The sequence below is a fragment of the Fistularia commersonii genome, chromosome 4, assembly GCF_037954325.1.
Source record: "Fistularia commersonii isolate RoL2024-O1a breed Wild chromosome 4, RoL_Fcom_v1.0, whole genome shotgun sequence".
Lineage (NCBI taxonomy): Eukaryota > Metazoa > Chordata > Actinopteri > Syngnathiformes > Fistulariidae > Fistularia > Fistularia commersonii.
In genome coordinates this window covers 284290-302950 of record NC_141287.1, presented here as the reverse complement: position 1 = coordinate 302950, position 18661 = coordinate 284290, and the positions used below count along the sequence as shown (strand labels likewise).

General features: G+C 43.7%; 1 protein-coding gene and 1 gene segment (V, D, J or C); both read left to right on the top strand.

Annotated features, from left to right (window-relative positions):
• The first annotated feature begins 758 nt into the window (after positions 1–758).
• LOC147234370 (Ig kappa chain V-III region MOPC 63-like) overlaps positions 759–18661 on the top strand; it is a 65326-nt gene continuing 47423 nt past the window's right edge. Inside the window, 2 exon segments of the V gene segment in view lie at positions 759–810; positions 918–1226. Coding sequence covers positions 759–810; positions 918–1226 — 361 coding nt within the window.
• On the top strand, positions 2485–16681 carry LOC147234371 (uncharacterized). The gene is made up of 3 exons (XM_086144684.1): positions 2485–3401; positions 16285–16570; positions 16649–16681. Exons 1-3 carry the CDS (start codon positions 2485–2487, stop codon positions 16679–16681), a joined length of 1236 nt encoding a protein of 411 aa, XP_086000810.1.

Here is an 18661-nt window from a genome sequence, read left to right as displayed (position 1 = left end):
TCCCAGGACTACAGGTGGAAAGTAGCTAGGAGCTACAATCTGGTGACTAGCTGAAAATCTTTCCCCTGCTCGTACACCGAGCCCTGACCAGAAAATACCTGTTTGTAGTCCCTGTGGTCGCAATACTGCTAACCTAATCTCAATATCTCTTCAGTCAACTGCCACAGCTTCAACTCTTCTGGGAAGGCTGTCCGCAAGGATCAGGAGTGTGTTTATGGCAATTTTGGACCATTCTTCCAGAAGCACATTAGTGATGTCACACACTGATGTTGGAACAGAAGGCCTGGATCTCAGCCTCTGCTCTAATTCTTCCAAAAGGTCTTATAGCAGGTTGAGGTCAGGACTCTGTGATGGCCAGTCAAGTTCATCCACACCAGACGCTGTCATTAACGTTTTTATGGCGCTTGCTTTGTGCACTGGTGCACAGTCAAGTAGGAAAATGAAGTTTGCGACTGACTCTGCAGAAAGTCGGTGACCTCTTGGCACTATATGCTCAGCATCCACTGACCGTGCTCCGTCACTTTACAACTTGGTGGCTGAGTTGCTGTCGTGAAACAAAAAGACACACAAAAAAAGCAACCATCTGCATGGATGAGACCTCCCTGAAAGTGCTGGCTGGAGTCAGGCGTTGATTTCCATAGAGACACTTTGCATCAGCAGCTCCATGCTCCAGTGCTCTGGGACTCTTTATAGTCCTGACACTTGGACCCTGGATGACTGACAGCCGTCCTTCATCACAAATCCTCCTCATCACAAACATGACGCGGGTCTCCGTCCTCATCTGGACTCTCCTCTGCTGCTGCTTCACAGGTAAAGTCCAGAGAGTCCACCTCCTCTCCTCTCTCAACATCACTATGTGTGAGATGAAGCCCGCAAAGCCGTGGAGTCTCTTTCACTTTGTTTGTCTGTATCCTCAGAGTCCAGAGGTCAGTTCACGGTGACTCAGCCTGCAGCAAAGAGCTCTGCTCCAGGAGACGCCGTCTCCATCTCCTGTAGGACCAGTCAGAATGTTCATTCTAATAGCAATAATCCGAGATTAGCCTGGTACCAACAGAAAGAAGGACAAGTTCCTAAACTTCTCATTTACCTTGCTACTCGTCGAGCATCAGGAATTCCAGATCGTTTTTCAGGCAGTGGATCAAACTCTGACTTCACTCTGACCATCAGAGGAGTCCAGACTGAAGATGCAGCAGTTTATCACTGTCAGAGTTACCATAACATCAACAGTCAGAGGACGGTCACACAGTGAAAAAGCGTCGTACAAAAACCCCCTCAGTCAGACTGAAGTGAAAGTGAAGTGTCTGCTGCTGCAGAGACTGACACACTTCACTGAGGACCAGTGTCGGGTCTCTGCTCACCACAAGTTGTGTGACATCTGTCATTCTTTGTAAACCAAGACTCGCTCATGAAATGATTTCATTACATTCATCCACACATGTCCTTTTGTCAGCAATCCAACATCAGAGAGCTCCCATCAACAAAAGTCCAATAAAGATGCTCAATGTCTTTCTTTGATACTCTTTAGAAAAGATGGAGGCTATTGAGCAGAAAGAGGTGGAGAACCAGGCCTGAAGGAGGATAAGAAAGAGAGAGTACACCTAGCAGCAAGGGTTTGTAACTATCAGAAACACAGTGATCTTCAGAATATTCTCTGGTCAAGCAGTGTGTCATCAGAAGAAGAGATAGCTGGAAGATGTTTATGAGAAGTCCCTTAAAGCAGGTGGAGCAGAAAGGCCATCGAAAGTCATCCACCACTGATGTCCTATGAAGAGGCTTTTGAGTGGAAGCTCTCCAAGTACACAGGACTGGTCAGTGAGTGCCAGCAAGTAGAATGGAGGGTAAAATGCCTTCCAGTGGAAGTGAGCTGCAGGGGCTTTGTGGCACGGTCCCATGCCAGCGCTCTGGGTTGTCTGGGCATTGTCGGGCAGCATCGGAGAAGAGCCATCCGCAATACCACCGAAGCGGCAGAGAGGGCCTCAAGATGGCTGTGGCTCAAGAGAGGAGAGCCATGGAGTCATGGTAGCTAGCTTGCCAACTGGACACAAGCCGGGGTCTGATCAGCCCTGGCTGGGTCACCTGGATGAGGGTGTATGATGTTGAAACACCTAATGATCCCTGGAACATCACTGAGGATGTGTCCAGGTGCATTAGTATATGTATTTACACAGTGAGTACTCTGAGGCATCAGTGACGGCCAGGAAAGACTGGATGACAACCATGAATACAATGGTGACTACTGGAGAGACAGTGACAGCTCGGAGAGACGGTGACCAGGGCAGAGCGGGCTGGCAACCCAATCTATGTCCACCGTGAGGAGGAAACCCAATCAAGCAACGATGAATTTCAATGAAGAGATACCCCCAGGGGTGCCCGAGAAGGGGGGAGGATGAACACCCCAACAGGACGGATTCATTGGTAACAGCCCAAAGCAATGGACAAACGATTACGAGCTCACAGTGTATTTGTGGAAAGGTTTGCATAAACATGCACGTCTTGAAGATCCACCAAGCAAAGAAGAAGTGCTTGGGGGCAGCAGGAGTAACGCAATGCACAGGGGTTCCACCTGCTGAGACGCAGCAGGGGCCTCGCCCAGAGTCACCCCACAGTGCTCGGAACCTCCAAGCGTTGCCCTTGCGCTCCTCCAGCATCGATTCAGAGCGGAGGCAGATCAAGTGGCCAGCAGCTACCATGACTTCACTGTGGAAGCAGTTTGACGATGATGTGGACCAAATCCTGGAGACTGTGTCAAAAGGAGAGGCAGAGCGGAAGCTGCATGCCATGACAGCAATCATTGTCAGCATAGCGGTAGAATGGAAGAAAAGCTCAGGAACATCCCATGCAAGGAACCACAGAGCAGAACAGATCCACCTCATCAGAAGGGAGATGAGAGCGCTGAAGCGCCAGTATAAGGAGGCAGGAGAGGAGGAGCGATCTGGCTTAACCCAATTGATGGCCATCCACCGGAAGAGGATAAGGGTCCTACGCCGAGCAAAGTCGAATCGGAGGCGGCGACGTGAGAGGGCTCGTAAACCAAAGGCCTTTATCGAGAACCCCTTCAAGTTCACAAAAGACCTACTAGGCCAGAAACGCAGTGGCAAACTTACCTCTTCAAGGGAAGACATCGATCGAGACCTCTCACAGATGTTCGGTGACACCAGAAGAGAAATGGAGCTGGGAGACTGCGACATCCTCATTGATCCCCCTGAACCAGAGGTGCAGTTTGACATGTCGGAGCTGAGGCTAATGGAAATCAAGGAGGTTGTCCATAGAGCCAGAGCATGCTCTGCTCCAGGACCAAGCGGCACTTTGTACAAAGTGTACAAAAACTGTCCCAAACTGCTTATGCGTCTGTGGAAAATTCTGAGAGTCTTCTGGAGAAAGGGGAAGATACCAGAGCAATGGCGAAGGAGTATGGATTCCGAATATTTTCCCGACTGGATGTGACATTGGAGGGAGAACCTCCCTACTCTTCTGTTCTACTTGCTTTTGGAGGACGTGGATTTTGATCTGCAAAGGAGATACAGGTTTTTCAGCTGTCTATATGGAGTGGATCTCAACATGGTCGTAACATGGTGATTTTGGTAACTATAGAACTATATATTCACTTTATGTGAGTGTATCTGTATCTGTAGTGAGAGCAGGGAACAGGCAGAGGAAAATCTAGTCTCAGCAGGACAGAATATATATGTGTGAATGAAAGGAACTCGGGTGGAATGGTGAGGCTACAGGGAGTGGAGATCAAGAAGCGGGAGGATTTCAGGTACTTAGGGTCAACAGTCCAGAGCAACGGAGAGTGTGGAAAAGAGGTGAAGAGACGGGTCCAAGCAGGTTGGAATGGGTGGAGAAAAGTGTCAGAGGTACTCTGCGACAGAAGAACATCAGCCAGAATAAAAGGAAAGGTGTACAAGACAGTGGCGAGACCAGCGATGATGTATGAACTAGAAACTGTTACAATGACCAAAAGACAGCAGGCAGAACTAGAGGTTGCAGAGATGAAGATGTTGAGGTTCTCTTTGGGAGTGTCCAGGATGGACAGGATCAGGAATGAGTCTATCAGAGGGACAGCACATGTTAGATGTTTTGGAGAGTAGGTCAGAGAAACCAGACTGAGATGGTTGGGTCATGTACAGAGGAGGGATAGAGAATCTATTGTTAGACGGATGATGGAATCGGAGCTGCCAGGCAAGAGGTCTCGAGGAAGACCAAAGAGGAGATTTATGGACGTAGTGAGAGAGGATATGAAGGCAGTTGGTGTGAGAGAGGAGGATACAGAGAATAGGGTTAGATGGAGAAAGTTGACTCGCTGTGGCGACACCCGAAGGGAAAAGCCGAAAGAAGAAGACGATCCACAGAGACAGCAATACGGTCTGAGCTGCATAGCATAGCGGCGCAGTTAGCAGAATCATTGCGCAATCCGGTGCCGCGTCACCGCACGGCTCTTCTTCATATTTAAACGCTATGTGTGATTTTCTTTTAGCGATTTTGAAAAAAAAAAAAAAAAAAGGTGAAGTTAGATGGAAACTAACTTTTTTTCTCTTATTCTTTTAATTTTAAATTTTCTCTGTTACTACCTGTGTGAAGAAGCACAAAAACAAATAAAGTATCCCCCCCCTCCAAATGTCTGTGGATGAAAACCCTAAGTCCCACGGCCATTTGTTTTGAATTTTCTCCAGCAGGGCAGCTTCTACAGTGTATCTCTGCATGCCCTCCTCCTGCTACCCCTGAAGTCCCCCCCGGAGCCCCTCCTCCCTAGCTTTTGCCGACAGATACTTTATTTTACTTTAGCTCCAAGCATCAAAAATCATTTTGCTGACTTTACTCAAAACACGTAGGAGGGGGAAAAAAAAAAAAAAAAAAAAAAAAAAAAAAAAAGTCATTTCTCCACACAAAGGTGTGCACGTATGAAAACATCCATATTTTGTCAGCCTGGGAACGGAACCTTCTCCACAATGTGGATATTGACTTGTATATCCAGATGTGCACATACAGCTATGAAGTCATCGGAAGGAAAAGATCAACAGGACAGAACACCAGTCCATCCCCTGAGATTAGAACATCTTGGTTGTAGAAGAGTTGACAAGCAAACACTCAAATTGTCCAGGCTGGTGATTATGTGTGTTCTGGGTTTATTTGAAAGAATCAGACGTTTTAGAAATGTTGGCACACGTATCTATCCAGACCTCAGACTTGAATCCTGGACCTTCAGGCTGTAAAGGTCGAAAGCTTATTTACATTTTGGTCCAAAAAAACATTGGGGCTGTGCTTCTTCACCCAGGTAGTATCAAGTCAGTCTGTCTTGCTGCCCTGCAGTCCAAGATCAGCATCTGCAAGCAGAACACTGACTGACTTGTCTATATCTGCAAATTCTAGCTCCCTGAAAATCTGGTTTTATCTTCTTTCTGCAATAAGAAGAGAAACTCAATGGAAAGAGCAGCTTGAGTGTCTGAAGAGGGTTTGGACAACTGCCCCGGCTCACTGGCTTCATGGATCGGCCGAGTCACTCCTGGGACTCCTCCCTTCTGCACAGAGGTATAAATGGAGATGTTCTTCTCATGAGGTGGTTGGAAAGGATCTTGAAGGTCTTGCACTTTACACTAGGAAAAGTTTGCGATGAAGGTGCTGCACTTGCGAGCCCCCTCCTTGCACCATTCGCCCCGAAAGAAGGCGAGCAGCCTCTCCATCATCACAACCCTCCTGTCTACCAAGGCTTCCTTCTTGTCACTCACTTTCCTGTGTCAGCTCCTCAAGTGTCCTCAGCTCTTGCCTGAGTTAAAAATCCCCCCCTCACGCTGGTTTGGAATTGGTGCTGTCGCAGGCTTGGTGGCTCCGTGTTCTTGGACACCAAACCTTTCTGATGCAAAGCGTGTTATGAACGTACTCTTGTCTCCAACCTCTGGTCCACACTACCTTTTGCCATTTCTTCCAGGGCTAATCAACATCTAATGGTTGCCACTCAGACTCCTTGTTGGGCTACAAGATCCAACTATGTTCTGATGGTGTGCCGGTGGTGTCTCGGGGGCCTGGATCAGATGGTGTACTAGGTAGTGGCACTGTGCGATGCACCGTGGGATTCCTCGGTCTGATGTCACTTTAGACCTGTCAGATTTTTGAAGACCTTGCCTGCCACATTCGCAGATTGCAAAGAACGCCGTCTCGGAATCGGACCAAATCTTAAGGTGAAGGATTATGTCCAAGTGCAATGTTTGGAAGAAACACTGAAGATTAGGTTTGACCAAAAGAACACAAGTCACTGTGTCAAACCGTGGAGAAAAGGAACTAAAACAAGGATTTTTCAAACAGTGACTGATTTCAGGGTGTACATGGACACTATTTCAAAACAGGAAAACTACAAGCATTTAAAGTTACAAAAAACAGCAACATGATAAAAAAAAAAAAAAGCTGCTAACTTTACACAAAAGTGTACATACACACCACCTTTGTGTTGACAGGCTACTTCTGGGGCTCAGGGTCCTTGCAAACCCAAACACAGCATTTATGGACGGTGTCTGAAAGAACTTTAGAATTAACACAAGAACCATGGCCAGTACCTGACATCAGTAAAGCCAGTGCTGATGCCAGTAAAGTCATGAATTAAATTGCATGAAGACAAAATATAGCACTTCACGTACCATTATTTTGCCAAGCACTTGTGACGTCCATCCGTGGACGGTTACAAAAAATAAACTCGTGATGTCTGCAAAACAAACATTGACAACGTTAAAGGCTTCTCTTCCCTTCAAAAACAAGCAGTCACTTTGTGTCCAGTCATATTTAAGACACAGAATTTCTATTACCGACTGCTTGAATACGACGAGTCGGAGTTACGGGTCTACAAATTCTGCCCTGGCCATCGAGCAGGTTGGAATCCGGCCTGGACTAAGAGCAAATATCCCACAGGAGGACACGGGGCCGCTCTCCCCTCAGAGTACTTACAAGGCCTGAGCCTGATGGCTTCAGAGGTCAGTGAACACACTGTTGGTGTTCAACCTCTGCAGAAACAGACATATTGGATCTTTCTTATTCAAGAAGTGCTCGCCTCCCGTCTCCAAATCACATGAGCTGTAGCTGTCCAGTCACCTGTCAGCTCTCCATGACCTCAGAGCCTTTTCAAACTCCTGCCCTTTCAGTACCCACCACTGGCTCCACTCTCACCACCCATAGTCTACCTCCGCTCAAAAGTAACCTTAGAAAATGTATTCAGTAAAGCCATTTCCATCCTTTTTTTAAAGTCTACCATCTTTCCCTCCACTGGATACCAAACATGTCCATTGAAGTCTGCACCAATGTCCACTCCTCTCCAGGAACAGTCTGCACTCCATCTAACTCACACCCATGAGGCAGAACCACTAACATTGAGCATCACATCTTCAATGTCTGATTTCTCACCTCCAGAACATTACCCAAAGTCCTCCTTCAAGGGAACTCCATTTCTCTTCCTGTGAAGTAAAAAACACCATCCAAGAGAATCTTCAGTCCAGTCAAAAGAGTCTTCCATCAGCACAGGTGCAAAGAGCCCTGGGGGAGGAGATAAATATGAAACTCATCTAAGCACTGAAGTCTGCAGCACACTTCCACTGGACACAAAACAAACAAGGAGAACACTAACTCACCAGAGATGGCAGACCACGAGCACACTGCAAACAAATGAGTCAGAACCGAAAGACCAGACTAACATGTGCTTCCCCGGTCAAACGAGACCACACAAGACTCAACTGGCGTCGCCCGGAAATAACGTCACGGCCAGTAAAATAAGGCCGGCGCCCTGGCAGGGACCAATAGGAGGCCGCCACCAATTAGCATTTACTAAACGCTCTCACCTGCTGCACATTATCTGCTACATAGAATAACATAACATCAACTTCATCCATCTACAGAGGAGAAAGTAATTTCTCACAGCAGTGTAACACTTATTATGTCAAAAAAATAAAAAATATATATAGAATAAATATAAAAAGAGAGACAGAAGATAGCAAGACAAACAACAACATCAGGGATAATAATGGACAACATACAGGAATAGTAAGGGATAAAAATACACAACCAGAACTAAATAACAATATAAAAAGAGTGAAAACAATGTATGTAAAATGTATCACTTCCATACGGAATGGGAGGTGGACTTTTTTTTAATATGTCATTTTCAAAGTGCGTTCGCCTCATCTGCTGGTCTGCCATCGCTATGGCGAAAAAGGGAAATATGGAGCGGCGTTTTCAGACCGTTCATAAAAACTACGGCCCGACTTCCCTCCGAATAGTGAGCTGAGAAGGAGAAAGTTGAAGGAACTTAAATCCCAGCTGTCGGGAAAGCGGTCATTTTTCTCACAGCTAACTTCAACTCTGCTGCTGACTCCAACTGAGTCGTCATAATGAGGTATTTACCATAAAAGTACTCAGTTGTCGTATGCCGAATGGGTTCATGCAGTTATGCAAGATCCACAAACATTTATTGTGTTAAGTATACTCAGTAGATATAGGAATAAATATATATTCAGCATTTTTAGTGGAGGTAGATCATTTTCACATGGTCATTTGAAGCCTCTCTAGATGTTCCTCTACCTGTTTCCTGCTCTCACTACAGATCACAATGTCATCTGCAAACAACATCATGGTCCATGAGGATTCCTGTCGAGCCTCATCTGTCAGCCTGTCCATCACCCTTGTGAACAAGAAGGGGTTCAGAGCTGATCGCTGATGGAGGCTCTGACGCACACTAGCATACAGTGGGATGAAAAAGTTTGGGCACTCCTGATCATTTTCAAGATTTTCCTTTATAAGTCATTGGTTGTTCGTCTCAGCAATTTCAGTTTAATATATCATATAGCAGACAAACTGCTATATATATAGCAGTTTGATATTTGAGAAGTGAAATGAAGTTTACAGAAAGTGAGCAATAATTATTTAAACAAAAGTAGGCAGGTGCATACATTTGGGCACCCCAACAGAAAAATGACATCAATATTTAGTAGATCCTCCTTTTTTTTTTTTTTTTTGAACATTTATTAGAACAGGTTCCTTGACAGAGTCACAAACATTCTTACAAAACCTCATGACAAGATACACATTATACAATATTCTTTATAGGTCACTTATTTCCTCACTAGCAAGCGAAAAAAAAAACAAAAACAAAAAAAAAAACATCTAGCTCAGTCAAATACAGATAATATCTTCAACTCTCCAAATATTTTTTGATGGATGCCCATTTGTCAAGATATAGGTCTGTCTGAAGTCCATGCAGTTTCCATCCTTAAGCCTCTGACGCCACTGGTCCAGTAGGTGGGTGGGGTTTGAGCCAGTTTACTGGGATCATTTTATGCGCAATTAATAGAAGAACTCTAAGCAAAAACGCCTGGTTTTTCCTTAAATCGCTTGTTGATGCTGTACCCATAATAAATTGCTGTGGATCAATTGGTCTGTTTAATTTTAAAACCTCACTTGTTTATTTACCTCTTCCCAGAATTTCATCAGTTTAGGGCAGTCCCAAAAAATGTGGGAAAAGTCCCCCGTTATGCCACAGCCCCTCCAACACAGGGGAGAACAGTTATTATCATAAGAAGCTATTATCAAGGGAGTTTTAAAATACCTTATTCTTAACTTCCAGCTGAACTCCCTCCATGTTGGGCTGCTTAAACATTTTTGCCAGGGCAACCAAGAACTCTCCCATTCTCCATCAGCAATCACGGCATTAGATTCCAGTTCCCACTTAGCTTTCACATCCAGTGTGTCCACTAAAGTGTCCATATGTATCCTGTCATATATATCTGATATTGTATTTTTAATGTTCATTTTGTTCTCAACTATCTCAATCCAATATTGTTCAAAATTGGTTGAAGCTTCTTTAATATTGTTCCATTCTTTGTGTGTCATCAAATAGTGTCGAATTTGAAAATATCTAAATAAATCCTTAGAGTCAATGTCGTATTTTGCCTGAAGTTGTGAAAAAGCCCTCAGAGTTCTTCCTTCAAATAACTGATTTATTGTGATTAAACCTTTCCCTGCCCATCTAATGAAACCACCGTCCATCTTTGCTGGCAGAAAATTACCTGCTGCTGTTATTTTTGCTGCCCTCGATAGAGATAGAGGTAGATTCAGGAACCGTCTTGTCTTTTCCCAAACATTAAGTGTATGGTTGACATCTTCATTTTGTATCTTAAGTCAATGTCTTGGTTTGAATTTAGAAAGGGAAGAGTTGAAAGCCACACATTTTTAACTGAACCTTGCTCTATATGCACCCATCTTGTGTCCATATCTAGTTTTATCCATGAGACCAATTTTCCAAGTTGTGCTGCCAGGTAGTAACTTCGGAAGTGTGGCAAGGCCAATCCGCCCTTATCTCTGGGTGCACAGAGTATTTTCAATCTCACTCTGGGCCTCTTGTTCTGCCATATATATTTGGAAATGAGCTTATCCAGTGATGTAAAGGTAGATACAGGAACAGTGATAGGCAGAGCATTGAACAGAAACAGCATTCTAGGTAGGACATTCATCCTGATACTTTCTATCCTCCCAACTAAGGACAAAGGAAGCACCTCCCATCTTTCCATGTCATTTTTGATCTGAGAAATGAGTTTACCATAATTTGCCTTATATAGCTGACTTGTGTCGTGTGTGAGAATGATTCCCAGGTATCTAAAGCCCCCTTTTGACCACTTGAATTTCACCTCTACATCCAAGCATGTCGGCCAACATCCCGTTATCATCATTGCTTCTGATTTCCCCACATTCACCTTGTACCCTGACACCTCCCCATAGTCCCTCAGGCATTGCATAAGGGCCGGTATAGATGACTGAGGATTTCTTATAAACAAAAGAACGTCTTCCGCGAACAACGAAATTTTGTGCATCTCCCCTCCTTCATCTACTATTCCCTCGATCTGATCGTTTGTCCTTATCAATTCAGCAAGCGGTTCGATACACAATGCAAACAAAATAGGCGAGATTGGGTTCCCCTGCCTAACTCCTTTTTTAAGGTGAAAAAATTGGGAGCAGTACCCATTCACTCTGACCCTTGATATTGGGTCTTCATTCAGTGCTTCAATCCATTTTATAAATGTTAATTTAAATCCCATTTGTTCCATAGTAAATTTCACCCTGTCGAACGCCTTCTCAGCATCTAGACTGAGAAGCATTGACGGGTGAACTGAATGTCTTGCCACTGGTTGTACATTTAATGCTCTTCTAATATTATTTGCTCCTTGTCGACCGGGTATGAAACTGGTCTGGATTAATCAATTTACCTAAGTACTTCTGCATTCTATTTGCCAATATGGCACTAATAATCTTACGTCATTCCCCAACAAACTGATCGGCCTATAGGCACCACAATCTAATGGATCTTTCCCTTCTTTGTGTATAACCGTTATTACTGCCTCAGACCAGCTCTGAGGTGGGTCATTTTCCTGTAAGGCATAATTAAAGATCTGGCAAAGTTTTGGCACGAGCTCCTCTCCAAAGGCCTTATAAAATTCACCTGGTAGACCGTCTGTGCCAGGGGATTTGTTGTTTTTTAATGATTTAATAACGTCTTGTATCTCGTTTTCTCGGATAGGAGCTATTAATTCGTCCGCCTCAGATGCAGAGAGTTTTATTAAATTAAGATTTTTGAAAATATCTTCTAATTTCCTTTTGTCTTGTGTTTCTCCTGATGTATCATAAAGATTTTTATAGTAAGTCTGGAATGCCTCAGCTATCTCCTCTGGGTGGGAGACCTCGGTCAGAGAGGAGGGGTGTTTTATCTCAGGGACAATACGGCTTGATTGTTGTTTCCTCAGTTGAAAGGCAAGTAGCCGGCTCGCCCGATTTCCCTTTTCATAGTACCTTTGGCTTGTGTATCGAAGTGCTCCCTCTGCTTTTCAAGTGAGAAATTCATCCAAGGAGGTTTTACTTTCTTGTATTTGTTTCAAGACATTTTTGTCCCTTGTCGTTTCGTGTTCACGTACTGGTCTTTTTGTGTCACTTTCCAGCTGTTTTTCCTTTTCCATTCTCTGTCTGTTTAATCTAACCGCAATTTCAATACATTTCCCTCTCAGCACCACCTTTGCCCCCTCCCAAAGAGTCGAGGGGGATACTGATCCATTATCATTAATTTTGAAGTATTCATCGATTGTTTTTTTTATGTTTTCCTTTATATTTGGATCTCTCAACAATTAAATGTTTAGCCTCCCGTATTTGAAGTGCCAACCAAAGCCTAAATTTAATTTCATATATACAGGACCATGATCAGATAGGGTACCAGGTTCAATAACACATTCTCTGACTTTATATAAGCTTTGTTTTGAAATGCAAATCAAATCAATTCTTGAGTATGACCCATGTACCATGGACAGAAAGGTGAAATCTCTCGTGGTTGGGTTCTTAGCCCTCCAAACATCCACAAGTCCTAATTTTTCCAACATATGTTTTGCTGCCCTGGATTTCCTGCTAATGGGCCCATAATCAGAAGGAGTTTTATCCAATTTTACATTTAAAACACAATTGAAATCTCCTCCTAAAATTATAGTACCTCTGGCTTCTCTTGCCATTACAGTTGCCACTTCTTTAACGATAGATAGATAGGGCATAGATATTCATGATAGTTAGCTCTACTGTTCCCATAATAAGTATATATCTCCCCGCTTTATCCTTCACTTCTCTCTGAATTGCAAAACTAATTGAATGACTAATTAAAGTTGCTACTCCTCTCTTTCTGCTGTTTGAACAAAAAGCATAGAATACCTGTGCAACCCAGTCTCTCCTCAATTTCTTATGTTCTACCTCATTTAAGTGAGTTTCCTGTAGTAACGCTATTGAGCAATTAAAGTTCTTCAACTGAGTCAGCATTTTCTTACTTTTTAAAGGATTATTTAATCCTTTGACATTATAACTGATAACCCCTACCTCTGACATAAATCGGTATTTCTTATTTTCACTTTACTCTCCCCAGATTCACATTTGCATAAAGTAACTATCCTTGCCCTAGTAGTAACAAAAATCACTTGTGCCGACCTAACCTACATGTCAAGGAAATAAGAACTCTTAAAACACAGAACAGAAAAATAAAGTAAACATATGTGACTTCCAATAGTCCAGCTGAGTACAGAGATCTGTCCAGCTCCTGTTGTAATGCAGGCAGAGGGTTGTGATTTAAGATTCCCTCTGGGCAAAGTGCACTAAGTGCTGTCCAAACCACTGACCAAAGAAAAAAACAAAATCTTTGGTGAGGCGGTGATCCCAACACGGGTCTCATCGTAGAAAAATATTAATTGAAATAATAGCAGTTAACTCTCCTCTCCTCTCAATGACTTTACAATATGATTCACTTAACTTCATATTTGGCACACTCTCATCACCGACAACGAACGGGCAGCCCTGAGTATCCAAATCTAATGGGTTGGTGGAGAGAGCTGTCCGTAGTGCTGAAAGCCTCACGGAGACAAAACCGACATCTTTCTCAACCTACTCAATTTAAGAAACATTCCTCGTGACACTAAGCTTGGGTCTCCTGCACAAAGACTGATGTCGCAACAGACGTGCACTTCTCTCTGTTAGAGTTTTCTCTCTATTTCTATAACTACACCGCTCAAAAAAATAAAGGGAGCACTTAAAAAACACATCTTAGATCTAAATGAATGAAATATTCTTATGAAATACTTTGCTCTTTACACAGTTGAACGTGCTGACAACAAAATCACACAAAAATGATCAATGGAAATCAATTGTATCAACCCATGGAGGCCTGGATTAGGAATCACACTAAAAATTAAAGTGTAAAAACAAACTCCAGGCTGATCCAACTTTGATGTAATGTCCTTAATGTCTGTGCAATATTCAGAAACTGTGCAATATTTCATCTGATAACAGCTACACTGTGCAATATTTCATCTCATCTCATAACAGCTACACTACAATTTTCCCTTCTATCACACTATTGTGCACTCCTTAACTCACTTGCTACTAAGACACTTATAGTTTTCTCACTGTTTACTAAGACACTTTATAGTTTCACTGAGACACTTTATAGTTTATAGTTTATTTTCATTTCTAATTCTGCCTTTTCTTTTATTATTTATTACTGTTATATTTTCTGTAACTCTGGCACAGCAATTTCCTTCGGGATTAATAAAGTTGTTCTTATTCTTATTCTTATTCTTATTCTTATTCTTATTCTTATTCTTATTCTTATTCTTATTCTTATTCTTATTCTTATTCTTATTCTTATTCTTATTCTTATTCTTATTCTTATTCTTATTCTTATTCTTATTCTTATTCTTATTCTTATTCTTATTCTTATAACAAGTCAAAATGAATCTGTGTTGCTTCCTGAGTGGACACTATGATTTCACAGATGTGTGATTGACTTGGAGTTACATTGTGTTGTTCAAGTGTTCCCTTTATTCTTTTGAGCAGTATATATTATTTCCACTACTCACATGAAGTTAGCCAGACATGCTAGAGCACAAATGACTTTTGGCCTTAAAATGACTTTTGTCCTCAAACAGGAATCGGGCCTCCAAGATTTTAGATTCCAATGGTCGTAAACATCTTTAGATAAGAACCTACCCTCCGTAAACGTAAATCTAACTTCTGGACAGAAACCTGCCCACCCCTGTATATCATCCTGGACAACTTAACATATGCATGAACTATACTACCCAATGAATGTTGTTCTGTAAATAAACACTTCCACACAATAAAAAGCCGAGCGAGGAGGAACTGGGTGGGATTCTCTGGATCTCGCCTCCAAAGAGCGCTGAGTCTCCCCTCTGCAGAGCTCAAAAGAATATTCGCTCGTCTGTGTTATTTCTTATGATAACCTCAGTCTCCTCTTTACAGGCTTTAACTTAGCATGAAGTAGAATTACTCTCCAACACTCTCCCTGTCTCCAAAAAGCTGCTTGAACCCGACACGTGCGAGCTAGAGGACGTACGTGCTCGACTTCTCAATAAAAGACTGGCGCAAAAAAGCTACTATGACAAAACGAGCCGACCTCTGAATCCTCTGACAGAAGGACAGGAAGTCAGGCTTCAAACACCGAAAGGATTCGACCGCACAGGAGTTGTGAAAGAAACATGCAATGAGCCCAGATCATACCTGATTCAGTCGGAAGGACAAACATACAGGAGAAACAGAAAACACACCTTAACTGTTCCTGAACCGACTCGGGTCGAACATGCAGAACAGAATGCGGACTCTGAGCGCCCGGCGGATCGAGCCTCTGCTTCTGAACCGTCTGTAAACGTGGATGTTTATAGAACGCGCTCAGGTGGCATCAGTAAACCAAACCCCAAGTACAAAGAGCTAAACTGCTAAGAGGGTATTTTGTTAATGTCTGACTAGGTTACATGATGACTCGTTGAATGGTTATCACAGTTATTTACACACTTTTTTTATTGTTTGGATATGTCATATTTCATGCTGCAGTCACACAAGTATGGAATAAGTTTACCTCTGTGTTACTATTAAGATGTTGAAATGTGTCCAGGGTTAGAGGTTCCAACTAAGGAAAGGGGATGTAGAATATTGACTGTGGACACAGTAATATTGAACAATAAAGAAATCAATATACTTGTTTTTGCTCATGAAATAGACACTACATTTGCTTGGCTCATGAAGAGGTCAACATATTTGCTTTGCTTATGAGGTAGACATTAGGTTGTTTTCTTCTCTTTTCAGACATCGGTGTGAGACGGACGGGATGTGCGAGATAGAGGAGAAGGTTGGAGAAGGAACTGGGGCAAAAGGGGAAAGACGGACGGGTGGAAAACAACCGCACACCTGGAAGACCCTCTTATGAATATTCATGTAACACCCGGGCAGGGAAAGAAGGCTGCTTTTTGCTGGGAGTTCCAAGCATAAGACCAGTTTACTTCAGGCGCAAGGAAAACAGCACGAGTCCGGGTTCCTGTATTAGATGATTTTGTATCAGGGATTTTTGAAGAAACCTTGCTTAATAAACGCATCTCTAAATTGATCCATCTCGTCGCGAATCGTCTTACTCCAGCCTGATTCCCACCACTTCAACAATTAACCATATATGTTTACTTGCGATCTGCACATGCGCAGACTCTCTGTAGGTGGGCTCATGTCTGTCAAAATAACTAAGTGCTACTCTAATATCTCCGCTCGTCTTTTACGCAACACACAACAACGCCGTACTCCCACAACAGCTGATCACCAAACTACAACAGCCGGGACTCAACACCTCCCTCTGCAACTGTCTGCCGGACTTCCTCTGTGAGAGTCCAGAAGCAGTCCAGTATCTGGAGCAGCATCACGCTCAGCGCAGAGGCCCTCAGGGCTGCTCTTCAGCCCGCTGATTCACCACTGCAAACCCACCGACGGCACCGATCACACGGTGAAGTTTGCGGACGCCACTGAGGACGGCGAGACCCACTACAGGAAGCAGATTGACCGTCTGACCACCTGGTGCAGAGACAACAACCTCCTGCTGAATGTCAGTAAAACTGAGGAGATTGTTGTCCGCTTCCGGAGAGGCCACACCGAGCACTGGCGCATCAACGGCGCCAAATTCCTAGGGGTGCACATCCGTGAGGACCTCTCCTGGACCACCGGCACCACGGCGCTGCCGAAGAAGGCAAAAAAACCACGACTGGTTTTTACACCTTTGCACGGGACGTTAAAAATTGGATTCTCGACATGCTCACGCTAACAGCAGACGGGAATTACCCTTCTGGCTGACATCTGATGACCTTCTTCTTCTTCTTCTTCTTCTTCTTCTTCTTCTTTCGGCTTTTCCCGTTAGGGGTCGCCACAGCGAGTCAACTTTCTCCATCTAACCCTATTCTCTGTATCTTCCTCTCTCACACCAACTACCTTCATATCCTCTCTCACTACATCCATAAATATTCTCTTTGGTCTTCCTCGAGACCTCTTGCCTGGCAGCTCCAATTCCAGCATCCGTCTACCAATATATTCACTATCTCTTCTCTGATGACCAAACTAATAATATCAAAACACCTTCAACTTGGGTTTTACTTATTTTATTGCCTGTTTATATATTGTTTCATTGCCTATTTGTATATTTTATATGTATTGTCTATTTGTATAGTTTTATATTTGTATTTTCTTCCCAGGACTACAGGTGGAAAGTAGCTAGGAGCTACAATCTGGTGACTAGCTGAAAATCTTTCCCCTGCTCGTACACCGAGCCCTGACCAGAAAATACCTTTTTGTAATCCCTGTGGTCGCAATACTGCTAACCTAATCTCAATATCTCTTCAGTCAACTGCCACAGCTTCAACTCTTCTGGGAAGGCTGTCCGCAAGGATCAGGAGTGTGTTTATGGCAATTTTGGACCATTCTTCCAGAAGCACATTAGTGATGTCACACACTAATGTTGGAACAGAAGGTCTGGATCTCAGCCTCTGCTCTAATTCTTCCAAAAGGTCTTATAGCAGGTTGAGGTCAGGACTCTGTAATGGCCAGTCAAGTTCATCCACACCAGACGCTGTCATTAACGTTTTTATGGCGCTTGCTTTGTGCACTGGTGCACAGTAAAGTAGGAAAATGAAGTTTGCGACTGACTCTGTAGAAAGTCGGTGACCTCTTGGCACTATATGCTCAGCATCCGCTGACCGTGCTCCGTCACTTTACCACTTGGTGGCTGAGTTGCTGTCGTGAAACAAAAAGACACACAAAAAAAACAACCATCTGCATGGATGAGACCTCCCTGAAAGTGCTGGCTGGAGTCAGGCGTTGATTTCCATAGAGACACTTTGCATCAGCAGCTCCATGCTCCAGTGCTCTGGGACTCTTTATAGTCGAGACACTTGGACCCTGGATGACTGACAGCCGTCCTTCATCACAAATCCTCCTCATCACAAACATGACGCGGGTCTCCGTCCTCATCTGGACTCTCCTCTGCTGCTGCTTCACAGGTAAAGTCCAGAGAGTCCACCTCCTCTCCTCTCTCAACATCACTATGTGTGAGATGAAGCCCGCAAAGCCGTGGAGTCTCTTTCACTTTGTGTGTCTGTATCCTCAGAGTCCAGAGGTCAGGTCACGGTGACTCAACCTGCAGCAAAGAGCTCTGCTCCAGGAGACCCCGTCTCCATCTCCTGTAGGACCAGTCAGAAGGTTTACCAGGATGATGATGGTGACTATGCTCTAGCCTGGTACCAACAGAAAGAAGGACAAGCTCCAAAACTCGTCGAGAATCAGGAATTCCAGATCGTTTTTCAGGCAGTGGATCAAACTCTGACTTCACTCTGACCATCAGAGGAGTCCAGACTGAAGATGCGGCAGTTTATTACTGTCAGAGTGCACATAACATCAACAGTCAGTGGACGTTCACACAGTGAAAAAGCATCGTACAAAAACCCCCTCAGTCAGACTGAAGTGAAAGTGAAGTGTCTGCTGCTGCAGAGACTGACACACTTCACTGAGGACCAGTGTCGGGTCTCTGCTCACCACAAGTTGTGTGACATCTGTCATTCTTTGTAAAACAAGACTCCCTCATGAAATGATTTCATTACATTCATCCACAAATGTCCTTTTGTCAGCAATCCAACATCAGAGAGCTCCCATCAACTAAAGTCCAATAAAGACGCTCAATGTCTTTAGTTGATACACTTTAGAAAAGATGGAGGCTATTGAGCAGAAAGAGGTGGAGAACCAGGCCTGAAGGAGGATAAGAAAAAGAGAGTACATCTAGCAGCAAGGGTTT